The sequence below is a fragment of the Aedes aegypti genome, chromosome 1 (assembly GCF_002204515.2).
Source record: "Aedes aegypti strain LVP_AGWG chromosome 1, AaegL5.0 Primary Assembly, whole genome shotgun sequence".
NCBI lineage: Eukaryota > Metazoa > Arthropoda > Insecta > Diptera > Culicidae > Aedes > Aedes aegypti.
Window position 1 is genome coordinate 279533685 of NC_035107.1, and position 13085 is coordinate 279546769.

A 13085-nucleotide genomic window follows, 5' to 3' on the forward strand; every position below is an offset into this window, starting at 1 on the left:
GTCATCGAATAACTAAAGTTAATGTTTATGTATTAATGACTATTTTCTATTCTTCTTTCATTTATTCTGGGATTCTTCCTGAAGTTCATCAAAGATTATAAATTGAATCACTTTAGGATTCTTCAAGAAATACTACCGCTTTCTGGGAGTCTTCTGAAAATGCTCCAGGGATTCTTCGGAAAATCTCACTGAGATTCTTCCTGGAATTCATCATAAATTCTTCCTTGAATTTCTCTGGAATTATCCTAAAAATCTCTCTTCCACTAATCCTCATGAAGTTCTTTATACGAAACCCTACTGAAATTTATCAGGAAACCCCTCTGTAGTTGTTTCATATACCTATCTCGAGCAGTTCCGTTCAATAATCCGTTTTGAATTATTCCGGATGTGCTTTTGGGATTCCTTTTGCAATTTCTTTATGATACTACAGAAAATCGAGATACTGGGAGAATCTTCCGAAAAACCCTTCTTGGATTCTTCCAAAAATCTTTCGGGATTATCTCTTAGCTTCTTTCGTAGATCTTTCTGAAAATATTAGCACTCTGATCGCTCTGCGATTCTTCCGAAAATCTTCCTGGGATTTTCTCTTGGATTACCCCGGAAATTCCTATTGGATTTTATGGAAAACCTTCCGGGTTCCGTCCGTAAAATTTCCCTGGAATTCTGCCAAAAATGTTTCTATGATTGCTCTCCAAAGGAATGGAATTCTTTCGAAAAAAATCTGGGATTCTTCTGAATATCTTTTGAAGATTTCTCCAGAAATATTTCGAGGTTATTTACAAAATTCCTGCAGGATTTATTTCGGAAATTCATCCGAAATTATTATATTAAGCACTCTGATTTTTTTTTCCGGAAATCCATCAATAATTTTTTCGTGATTTTCCCTGGGATTATTCCGATTCGTCTGGGATGTTCCCGGGAATCCATCTGAAACCATAGTAAAACATCTATTCTTTCACTGTTCACTGTTTTCCGTTCAAATTCTATGGAATACTTCCGGAAATTCTGTTGAAACTTTGCCAAATATCTTTCGGGGATTTATTTAAAAATCTTTCATATGGAAATCATCCAAAGTTTTTCAAGAATTTTCTCAGAAATTCTTCCGAAAACTCCTCAGTAATTGTTTGAAAATCCTTCTGGCCCTTTCTAGAAATCCATATTCAATTCTAACGGAAATCCTGCTTAAATTTTCTCAGAAATCTTTTTGGGAAAATTTCGAATATCTGTTTGGAATTCTGATACAATCTCTCTGTCATTCTTCGCGAAAATGTTCTTGATTTTTTTTGTAATTTAACAGTTATTTTCCTTGGAGATTTTCTAAAATTCTATTCTTAACAAAATCCCTCTAGAATACAAATGGAAATCCGTAGTTTTTCCGGACATCACGCTGCTATTATTCCGTAAAAATTTCTGGATTTTTTTCCGGATATCTTAGGGAATTCTTCCAAAAACCCTGAGATTTTCCTGAATACCTTATAAGGATTCTTCATCATTGTGTGTCATAATCAAAAATGCATTTTTTATTTTTTCATAAATCCTTTCTTTCAGTTCAGTTTTTCATGGAAATCCTTAAGTAATTCTTCCAGAAACCCCCCTAAAATTCATTCAGAAATCTCTTTGTGATTCTTTCGCAAATTAACTCAGGATTTTTCTGGGAATCCTTCTACAATCCCAAAGATATTCCCAAAATGATTTTATAAAGAGTTCCATAATGAAATTCGGAAGATTCCTAGAATTATTTTCTGAAGAATCCCAATAGATTTTCCGGAAGAATACCAGAACGATTCACGGTTGAATCACAGGAAAACTTTCGGTAGCATTCTTGAATGATATCTGAATGATATGATATTTCCGGCTGAATCTTATAAGGATTTACGGAAGAGCGGGAATAATTCTAGGAAAAATCCGAAAAAAAATATTTGAAAAATATTATGAAGCCTTTTAGCAGGATTTTCTGAAGATATGCAGAAATATTTCAGAAGAATTTCTGAAATACTTTTATACTTTAATACTTGAAAGAATAATCACAGGGAGATTTCATGAAAAAATCCAGGAGGAAAGCCCAGAAGTTTCCTAGAAGTAATTCCGGAAGAACTTATGAAAGAATCTTCGATAAAATCTAGCAGGAAGTAATCAGAGGATCCTCAGAAAGATTTCCGAAAGAATCCCATAAGGTTTACAGAAAGAATCCTTCAAAGATATCCGGAAGAATTCCTACAGGATTTTCGGAACAGTCCCAGAAGTATTATAAGGATATTGAAAAAATAATTACAGAGGCATTTTAGAAGAATTCCAAAGCATATTAGGCATTCTCGTAAGAATCCCAGTAGTATTACCGGAATAATTTTAGAAACATTTTCATAAAAATCTCAGAGCTCGGAGGAATACCAGAATAATTTCTATTAGATTCCTAGGAAATCTTTCGAAGAATCCTCTAAAAATATACTGTAGAATTGCATCAGGATTTACGGTATGAAACTTCCGTAGTATTGCCGAAATTGTTTTTTTTCTGAGAATTTAATTTCCACGATTGCACAAGAAATTCCATTGTTGAAGCATTTTCATTGTTGATTGCAATTTCAAAATGTGAAGTAAAAATCGAATCCGTGATTATAGATGATGATCTTAAACTCTGGATCCGTCTTAAAACAGTAAGAAGAAGGCAATTTTAACGCACTAGCGATCTTGATATGAAAATTACACGGGAGGATCTGCAAAAATATTTTAATAAATGTTCAACTCTATTAAGAAACAGTTAAGCCCGGTTGGAAATTATATAAAATTTTGAAGAAACCTCAGAAGCCAATTCTGGTGTTGGAAGAGGAAAACAAATTACTATTAAGTAATTGCGAAAAAGCAATTTGCTATCCAGTTCGAAAGTGCGACAATTAAACTTTAGGACTCACTAGTCCAGTAGAAAACCAAGTTATTTAGGATTTCAAAAGCATTCTCAATCCGGAGAACGTTTTCGAAAATTCTCGGGAGACTTATGAGCAGAGATGACCGTACAATTCATAGTTGACCAGAACAATCAAAATTGCACAAGGAGCCAACAGACGGAGCTTGGGAGTAGATTACCATCTTCAGTGTACAATTTCGAGAATTTCAAACATTACAGAGTCAATAACGGCGGTTACTAAAGACCGAGTATATTTCTGCATCTTCATGGTTGTCACGGGAAGGAGTTGTTGTTAGTGGGAAAAATTCAGAAGCTACACAACCTGGATTCACCTTGGTAAGTGATGTGATTCATGTTACTTGAAATGAAAAAGTCATATCTTGATATTGATGAAGACTGAATATAAAACAAGTCGACACCTATGGTGACGAACCATTCAAAGATTTTTTTAAAATAAAAAAAACATGCATGTGTTCTGAGTTTTCATATTACGGTCGTTAGGTAAAGGAAGGAATGATGGTGATGTATTCATTGTAATTAGAGACCGAGTATACCTCTGCATCTACACGATTATCACAGGAAGAGGCTTGTTTTCGTAGGAAGGATTCACAAGTTACAGCAGGCTCAATTGATAGCCTTCTATCAGTATCTAAAGAAAATATCGACACTCTAAGTATCGAACCTTTCAAAGATTTTTTAAATAGAAAAAAATACAGGTTTATTCATTTTATAATTTATTATGTAAATATGAATAAGAATATGTCACACTTGGAGTGACGAACTAATCATTTTTTTTCAATAAATGTAAAAAACGTAACATTTAAACCGTTGTCACAACAAGATCTGTGATTACATATATAACTAATTTGAAATAGAAGCATAAAACGCGCTCACAAATTGATAATCCATTTTTGATAGTACAGTTTCCAATCACTTCCAGAGAGCCACTGACAGCTTTCTTTGCCAAAGTTGCCATTTTCGCATTCGTATATCGTGTGGCAGGTACGATAATACTCTATGCCCAGGGAAGTCAAGGAAATTTCCATTACGAAAAAATCCAGGATCGACCGAAAATCGAACCCAGACACCTTCAGCATGGCTTTGCTTTGTAGCCGCGGACTCTAACCACTCGACTAAGGAAGGCACCGATAAGGGATATCAGCAGTAGTCAAAAACAATAAGTGAGTTAAACTACAGAAAAGTGTGTAAGTGAAATGCAATCTCTAGAAAGCGAGACAACTCCTTTCAAGCTTATTTTAATCCACAGGAAAATCCCACCCAAAGACAGAAGAATAACAGCAACTTACTGGTGTGTGCATTCTCGATGGCTCCCTGCTGCAGCAGCATCTTCGTCATCGAGCGGTTATTACTCAGCACGGCCACATCCAGCGGCGACAGGCCATCGCTGTTCAGGCTGTTCACATCGACGTCGGTGCTTTCCAGGATGGTGCGCGCTTTTTCCAGGTGTCCGTGCTCGACCGCCGCAAACAGTGCTGTGGGTAGGAAGAGAAACGGTGGTTTTGAGGTTAGTTCTTTTTATATGGTTTATGGTTGAAACTTCAAGTTTTTTTTTTTGTAATTGTAAGTCGCATTAAAGCTTGAAAAGAATGGTCTAAAAAGGTATTACTTCAACGTTAATCTTCTGTAACAGTCCCGGAACTCATGAATGCTTCAAACAGGTTGATTCCATTCAATCTCATCATGCCAATTTAATAAAACAAAACGAACATTCCCACACTCAAACACACAAACGAAGTGGTTTTAAATTTTAATTGAATGTAAATCAAACACTCTTGATAACAGAGAGGGAGAGAGACGGAGGCATCAAATGGTCAAGTGTTTGCTCCGTTTGAGGTTTGTTGGGCAGGACGATTGAAATATGTAGAGCAAACATGTTGCCTATGGATCTGATGGATCAAACAAAATCCGTTTCGACCTGATTCGAGTGGTCCGAGAAAATGGAATCGAGATTGCATAGGGAATTCTACACCGGAAAGAGAAATCCTCTTATAAGTGGATGTGTCATTGGTGGAACGTAATTAATGTTATCACAAGGAAAACTGAGTAGCGCTTTGTTAATTTCTTTTGTCTTGTCCGAGATGTAAGCAGGAAAATGTTAATTTTTGTAATTAATTTTACTGGAAATACTTGTCTCGGAGTGCCTAGACAGGAAGACTGATCATTAGAGTGATGCAAATTTTGAAATTTTAGCTCCCCTATGCTTAAATGATTTTAATTATGGTAAATAGCATCCTCCCAAAGTTTGAAGTGATTCGGAAGTAATTTGACTGTGCACACGCTATTTGAAGTTTATATGGAGATTACTATGGAAAACGCCAAACTTTTGTGTTCAGCCCTCTATCTCTTGTGGTCTTCGGCAAAGTTGTAGCTGGGAAGATTTCACATGAGAAGAGTTTGTTCACTTTTCTATAGATTATTATGACGAGAAGTTTGAGGACTGAACACAAAAGGTTTGCCTTTTCTATAGCAATTTCCATATAAACTGCAAATGGCGTGTGCACAGTCAAATTTCTTCCAATTTTTTTCGAATTTTGGGAGAATTATTTTCATCATAATTAACACCGTTTAAGCATAGGGGAGCAAAAACTTCAAAATTTGCATCAGTCTACTGATCATACTCTTTGCACTTTTAATGAACTTAAGTAGAATGAGTTTTTGAAAGCTACTGGGCCCATATTTTGCAACAATATGTTCCGTTTGCAAGTACATTTCACAAGAAGAAAACAAATAAAGTAAACTCGTGGATATTCCGAATCATGATATTTCAATCAGAAGCTTAACGCACCCGTCAAAGGCTTCCCGCTCGCGGGTAAAGATATGCAGGGAAAAGGATGAGCGAGCATCTTGTCAGATGAATGTGAGGTGGTTGAAAGGTAAAAGCAGCACTTTGATGACCACATGAATGGTGCTGAGGGCGCAGCCAATAAGAGTTAATAAAACGGAGGAATCGTCTTTGTCAATACTGTGGCTGATGGAAGCCAACCAGCTTTTACTTTGAAGGAAATTACGAATGCCATTCAAGAGCTTAAGAGCAATAAAATAGTCGGTGAGGATTAGAAGGGAGGGGTGATATGGCCCATAAAAAAAAAAAAAAAAAAAAGCCGCAGGTTGGAGTTCGAGAACTTCCGGGTGATTACCATTCTGAATGCGGTCGCAAAATATTATCCCTCCGTGGATAAGTTTGGCTGAGGCTATGATGTTTCATTGTTGCACTGCAATAAATAAATAAATAAATGTCGGTCGACGTGATTTCTGATAATTATAATCTGACGTAAGTGAATTCCATCACATTCGGTTTACAACAATATTCCTTTCTAAACGTAAACGAATTCATTCCATTGATGAAATGACAAGGAACCTATTTCGCCTACCCATACCAAACTTGTAGCAAATTGAACTCAGGCTCTTGTCCTGGGACCAGACTATTCGAATCCCACTTAAACTTTTCTTTTGTAAATCTCTCACACCCAGTTCTATTGATTGCTAGACCCCAACTTAGAACGACCGACTAAAGATTTAACAATGTCGTCGTTGTCGTCAGGTCTTGAATGGCCACTTTGTAGGGCTCCGGAAGATCCGGAACATCCAGAAAAGCGCAATTTTCTTAAAAAATGGCTTTGAGAGCTTTTTTCAAACGGTTTTTTTTGTACTGCATTTATGTAGTAGGCTCTAGTGCCGTTAGGCATATATAGGGTGTCCGTAATTTATCCGTACACATTTTGAAGGCATGCCTCTATGCAGAATGAATTCAGTATTCTTGCATGATTTAAAACGTGTACCTATTATATTACGTATTGGGCAGTAAGTGTGAAACATTTCCAATTTCGAATATTTGTGAAACTAAGCCAGGGGAGCTGTTTTTAGAGCTTTATGAAGGCGGAGAAATGTCCATAGAACACATTGGATTTTAAACTATGATTTTCTATTTCCAGTCTAGCTTGAAGCCACTAAACTGTAGGTTACTTTAAATAATAATGGGACAATTGGATTCAACTCTTTTAGATTTTAGGGACAAAACTGCTCTAGTATGACAAGCAGCCCTCAGGAAAAACGCCTACGAAAAATTTAAATTTTCCTATCTCAGTGAGAAGCAAACATTTTTTAAAATTGTATTTTGTGTTAACTTATAGATGATTTAAAAGGTACATGGACATTGATTGTTTTCAATAAGAGATCATCTTTCCCATATTTTGCTGTTCGGATAATTTACGGACACCCTGTATACATACGGTGTTATACTAATTTGAAACTCATCATTGCAAGTCGTTTGAAAAACTTCGCGGTTTTCAAGGCCAATTTTCTGAAATGTTCACTTTTCCGAATCTTTCGGAGAACCACAAAGGGGCTGCTCAAGATCAGCCGAAAAAAAATGCAGATTTCTAGGTCAATTTTCAAAAAATGTCCACTTTTACGGATGTTCCGGATCTTCCGGAGAACCTCAAATTGGCCGTTCAAGATGATGACATTGCACTATGGTACAGAAAACAGTTTTACGCAGGAGGATGCATTTTGAGCTTTAGAATGAAACATTAGACGAAAACGGTCTTGAACAAAGTTGTTTGTAGAAGCTATAAAACACATGCTTCAGCAAAGTTGTAAACTATTCATTTTCAAGCAACTTTGCTAAAAAAGTTTTTTTTTGTATTTCATTGACCGATTTAGAGCTACGGTTACATAAGGTGGTCCAAACAAAACTGGTTTTCTGGCTTTTCAAATATCTCATCAAAATAGTCTATGAAACACTTTTAGAACTTTGAAAAATGCGTAATTTATTGAGTGAAGAAACTCGCTTTTTCCTTCCGTTTGGAAGTTATTGTCGTTTTTCTCACAAAACCATGTCTACTTTGATGGTTAATATCTCTTATTGGGGCAAACATAAAAAAATAAATCTTTTGGCGGCATTCAATTCACAAAATAAAATTGTATATTATATAAAAAAAAAACTATTGACGTGTTACTTTTTTAATTCCAATTAAAAGCCTTGAAAAACAAATAATTTTTATCACAAATACTTTCATAACTTTCGAACTAAAATAGATATCAACAAACTTTTTGCATGGAAATTTGCGTTTTTAAGTTCTTAAAGTCGTTCATAGACGACTTTGAAGAGATGTTTATATTAGAAATAATAGATTTGAAAAACTTATTTTTGTTGGATCACCTTGTGATGATTGGGGGAAAATGCTCTAGATTGGTCAAATTCAGAGCAACAGAAAAACTTTACTTGGCAAGGTTGATCAAAATTTAACGTTTTACTCCTTTGCCTAAGAGTATAAACCATTATTTTTGCAAATAAGTAAGTTGATAACATTACACTGCGGAACACGTTTTTGTCTCAAGCACCAAAATACTGCTTTTACTTAATTTTGGGTTGCTAAATCCATTGCCGTTTTCAAAAATGTCTTAGCACGTCTAGTTTTTGAGACATTGGCAGTTGAAAATGCAAAATTTAACTATTTTAGCCAACTTGCATGCCAGTTTGCCAACTTGTATTGTTATTTATTAGCTCAAATGCCAAAGAATTCAAACTTCATGTATATAACAATACTTATCCACAAATTTCAGAATATTTTCGATGCTCAAAAATTATTTTTTGATAATTTAGAAAAGTATTGTATATTAAACAGAAACGATCAATTCTGTATGAAGACTGCAAGCATGTTGAAAAAATCGATTTAATATAAATATAATCGAGCAATTTCAACCAAATTACAGTCGACTCTCCGTAACTCGATATTCAAGGGACCATCGACTTATAAAATTATCGAGTTATAGAATATACCGACACAAAAAAATCACAAAATCGAAGGAACAAATTTCTGTATTTCCAATACATATATGATCACTTCTGTAAGAAAGCAATATTATTTTGTTGACAGTATTTTACAAACTATTATCTGAAGACTTTTTTTTCGAAATGGTTAAAAAATCACCTTATTTTTACTAATATTATTTTCATGTTTTTCAACTTTTATTACAACTTCCAAGTATTTATTCAACTCCAAACATGAATCAGTCCAAGTTTCCTCAAGTAAGAATGACTTTAAAATATATATCTAGTTATGGAGAGAAATTTACCTCTCACGTGACATCGACTAGTGGAGATATCGAGTAATAGAAATATCGACTTATGAAGGGCATGATGTATGGAAATTTGAAGGGACCGAGAAAACCATCGAGTCATAGAGTATATCGAGTTATAGAATATCGAGTTGTGGAGAGTCGACTGTATATCTAATATGAAAGTTAAAGTCCTATTTTGCATACTTGGTGGGTTAAATCACAAAAAAAGTTTGAGAAATTAAACTATAAATTTTATGTAAACATCAATAAAACCAGGTTTTATAAAACTTTGGCGAACTGTAGCATAAAATGGTGACGTGCTGGAATATTTCTGAGAACGACTTTAGATTCAGCAATCCCAAATCTATTAGAGACACATAATTTGATCCTTGAGACACGCAAAAATGTCATTTTTGTTGCACTGTGTATTTTTGTGATATTGTGGACCACCCTAGTTTTGAATAACACAGAATAATAGCTTACAATTTTATAAACAATTTAGTAGAAGATCATTTTTGTCTAGAATTTCATTTTCATGCTTAAAATAGAAAGTCATAAAAAATACATACAATAAAAATCTTATGTAACAACAAAAATTCAGTTGAAAATTTTTGAATATCTAGGTATTCTTTTGGCCTTAGAATTCTGGAAAACCGATAAAAACGAGTTGTCTCTACATCAGATGGATGAAGGTCCACTGTTTTTCGTCGAAATTACCCTTAGATAGCTAAATGCTCCAGTTGTGAAGAACAATCCTCCAGTTAAAAAAATATAAGTATAGATTACTTATAAAATACGCGTGGTTGATTCGAATTATACTTGATCGCAATATTTTGTTAACAATTCAAATGTCCATATTTCCTTTCCCAACTCGAAAAGATATACAGCACTGGTCAGAATAAAGCATGCATTGATCAGGCATTGTAGAATTTGTTCTCAATTGATTTTGAAACGCGATCAAAGAGAGCGAAGAAAAACATCGCATCTGTATTGCTCCATGATCGGCTATATTTCGCAAGCCCCAGCAACACACATGTTTTAATTGTGTATTATCAACTGATATATGACCAAAATTAGTCATATATAAGTTAATAATACGCAATTATAACATGTGTGTTGCTCGGGAGTTGTAACAAGCTTGATAAATAGCAGCTGCGAAAGAGAGCCCCTCAGCGAGTCGCGTGGATGGTTCGGATTAATGGACATGCATAAGTCACGCAACTTCGCGGTTGATCAAACTGATTGCCTTTTGTTTATTTTTCCATATACTTATAGCTACCTTACATTCTACTACTTCAATTGGACATTCGCATAAGTGCGTTACTCACGCTCTCACTCTCTTAAGCCTATACGGTCAGCTGTTAAGAGCACGCTCGCAACTCGACCATGCCTTTGTTTTATTATACTAATGACCTGGTTCTGGTGTGGCATGAATAAGGAAGTTTGAATGTTTGCTACTCAGCGCTTTAAGGTTGCTACTGGTATGTTTGGTGTTATGCTTTACTTTCGGTTGGAATGTAGGAAATGTATAGAAATGGAAAGCTATGTAGGTCATGTAGAAAAGGTCACCACACCTCCCCCTTTTAAAAAGAAGAATGGTGTCACCATTCTGATTAACGAGTTAATAATTAACAACGATTAACGATTAATAATAATAAACCATATTTTTCTTTTGCTTTATTTTACATTTTGATTAACCTATTTTTATGAACTGTAGATTGTTTTTTAGATTGAGGGTGAATTATAACACAGTTTGGATCTTCATTTTTATGAACAATATACGGTCCTAGATAGAAAGGATCTAGTTTTTTTCTGTTTTGGTTAGAAAGATATACACTATCTCCAGGGCAAATGTTGATTGGATTAGTCTCTTCATTATTTTTCATTTGTCTCTTTTCTTTATTTTGAATGAGATTTTTTCTTGCAATTTGGTTGGTATACTGCAATTTGAATTTAAGTTCGTTATGATATTGTTCGATATTATAAATTGGCTCAATTTTGTGTACATCATGTTGAATATTTTGTGGTAATTTAGCCTTTTGGCCAAAAACAAGCTCAAATGGGGTATAACCATGTTCAGTGTGTGGAGTCGTGTTAAAGGTAAATTCGTAATATTTAACCCAATCGTCCCAATCTGTTTGGTGAGCGTTAGTGAATGATCTCAGATATTCATTTAAACATCTGTGATTTCTCTCTAACGCTCCTATAGATTGTGGGTGATAGGCAGTTGATAATGTATGCTTGATTTCTAAATGTTTACATATTTTTTCAATTACTTCGTTATTGTATTCAGACCCTTGGTCTGTTCGAAGTTGAAGAAATGATCCAAAAGTTAAGATGAAGTTATCAACAATTGCTTTAGCTAAAACGTTTGCTTCTTTTGTTGGTACAGGGATCAATATCACGTATTTCGATAAGTTACATTGCAATGTTAGTATAAATCTATTCCCGTTGTTCGTTTTTGTAAGTGGTCCCACAGTGTCTGCGGAGATAACTTTGAACGGTTTGGAAGGAGTCGTAGTAATTACTTCTGCTTCCTTTGTGTGTCTATAGACCTTATTTATTTTACATTGGACACATTTTCCGACAAAATTCATTATGTCATTTTTCATGTTTTTCCACACGAAATATTCTCTTACCTTCAGGTATAATCTATGTCTACCTACATGTCCACCGGTGGGTATTATATGAAATTGTTTGAGGATATCCTGAATTTCTTTAATATTCTTCAATATTCGTGGAGGTGTAAACAGGATAATTTTATAATTGGATATGGCAATATTTGCGATTTCCTCAAATGTTTCAATCGACATGTTCTTGAACATGTTATCCTTCTTTGAAATTGCTAGCATGTTTCTGTTATATTTACTCATGAGTGTTGATAATTGTAGGAACGCAAACTCTAAAGCTTGACTTCCATTTTTGTTTAGTATTGGAACAATAATTTGTCCTAACATTTTTCGATAGTTATGATTGAATAGTTTTAATAAAAGTTTGCTGTGGTGCACTTCACAACTAACTTTAAGAAGTTTTCTTACTTCCGAGGGGTTGTCCGTTTCCCAAATTGCAAGGTGATCAATCTTGTTCAATGGTTTTGACACTTCCACCGGTTTATTATTAGTTCTGAATGATCGAGTCATCGATCTTGTGTTTACTCTAAGGATACTTAATGTTTTCAAATCTTCTGAATTACTTGGTATTCTTGACAGTGCGTCAGCACATACATTGTCTTTACCTGGGACAAATTCAATATCAAAATCAAACTCTTCAAGTTCGAGACGCATTTTGGTCAGCTTTGAAGTTGGATTTCGCATTCCAAATAAATAAACTAGTGGTCTATGGTCCGTACGAACTTTGAACCTTCGACCGTACAGATATGATTTAAAGTAGTTGATTGCCCAGTGTATAGCAGTCAACTCTTTCTCAATTACGGGTTTATTCTTTTCTCCTTTGGTGAATGCTCTACTGGCGAATGCAATAGGTAAATCACCATGTGTGTATTTTTGAGACAATACAGCTCCACAAGCAATGTTAGAAGCGTCTGTTGTCAAAATGAATTCTTTTGTAAAGTCTGGATAGCTAAGAATTTTTGGAGAAAGTAAACAACTTTTGAGCTTATTAAATCGGTCTTGATGAAGATAATTCCATTTGAAGCTAACTCCCTTTTTTAACAAATCGTTGAGAGGTTTAGTTATTTCTGCGAAATCAGGAATAAATTTCCTATAATAATTACAGAAAGCTACAAAACGACGCACTTCATCTGCATTTGTAGGTACAGGATATTCTCTTATAATTTTGAATTTGGAATCATCTGGTAAAATTCCACAATCTGTTATTTTATGACCTAAGTATGTTACTTCGGTCTTGAAAAATTTGCATTTCATAGGGTTGAGTTTCAGGTTATAATATCTCAGCCTTTCAAAGACTTTTGATAAATTATTCAGGTGATGGTTGACTGAACATCCAATAACTACGATGTCGTCAATGTAAACGAAAGCACATTCTGGATTCAATCCAGCCATTGCTATGTTCATCATGCGTTGAAAGCTATTTGGACTGACATTAAGCCCAAATGGCAATCTTTTGAAATTAAAATGTCCGG

The 13085-nt window shown here is 34.7% G+C and overlaps 1 protein-coding gene across 3 annotated transcripts in view; it reads right to left on the reverse strand.

Moving 5' to 3' along the window:
• Nucleotides 1-13085, reverse strand: part of LOC5576566 — a 680673-nt gene that overhangs the window by 79923 nt on the left and 587665 nt on the right. For all 3 annotated transcript variants that reach the window (XM_021837955.1, XM_021837954.1, XM_021837953.1), the window contains one exon: nucleotides 4207-4392. In XM_021837955.1, coding sequence (XP_021693647.1) covers nucleotides 4207-4392 — 186 coding nt within the window. The remainder of the gene's footprint in view (nucleotides 1-4206; nucleotides 4393-13085) is intronic.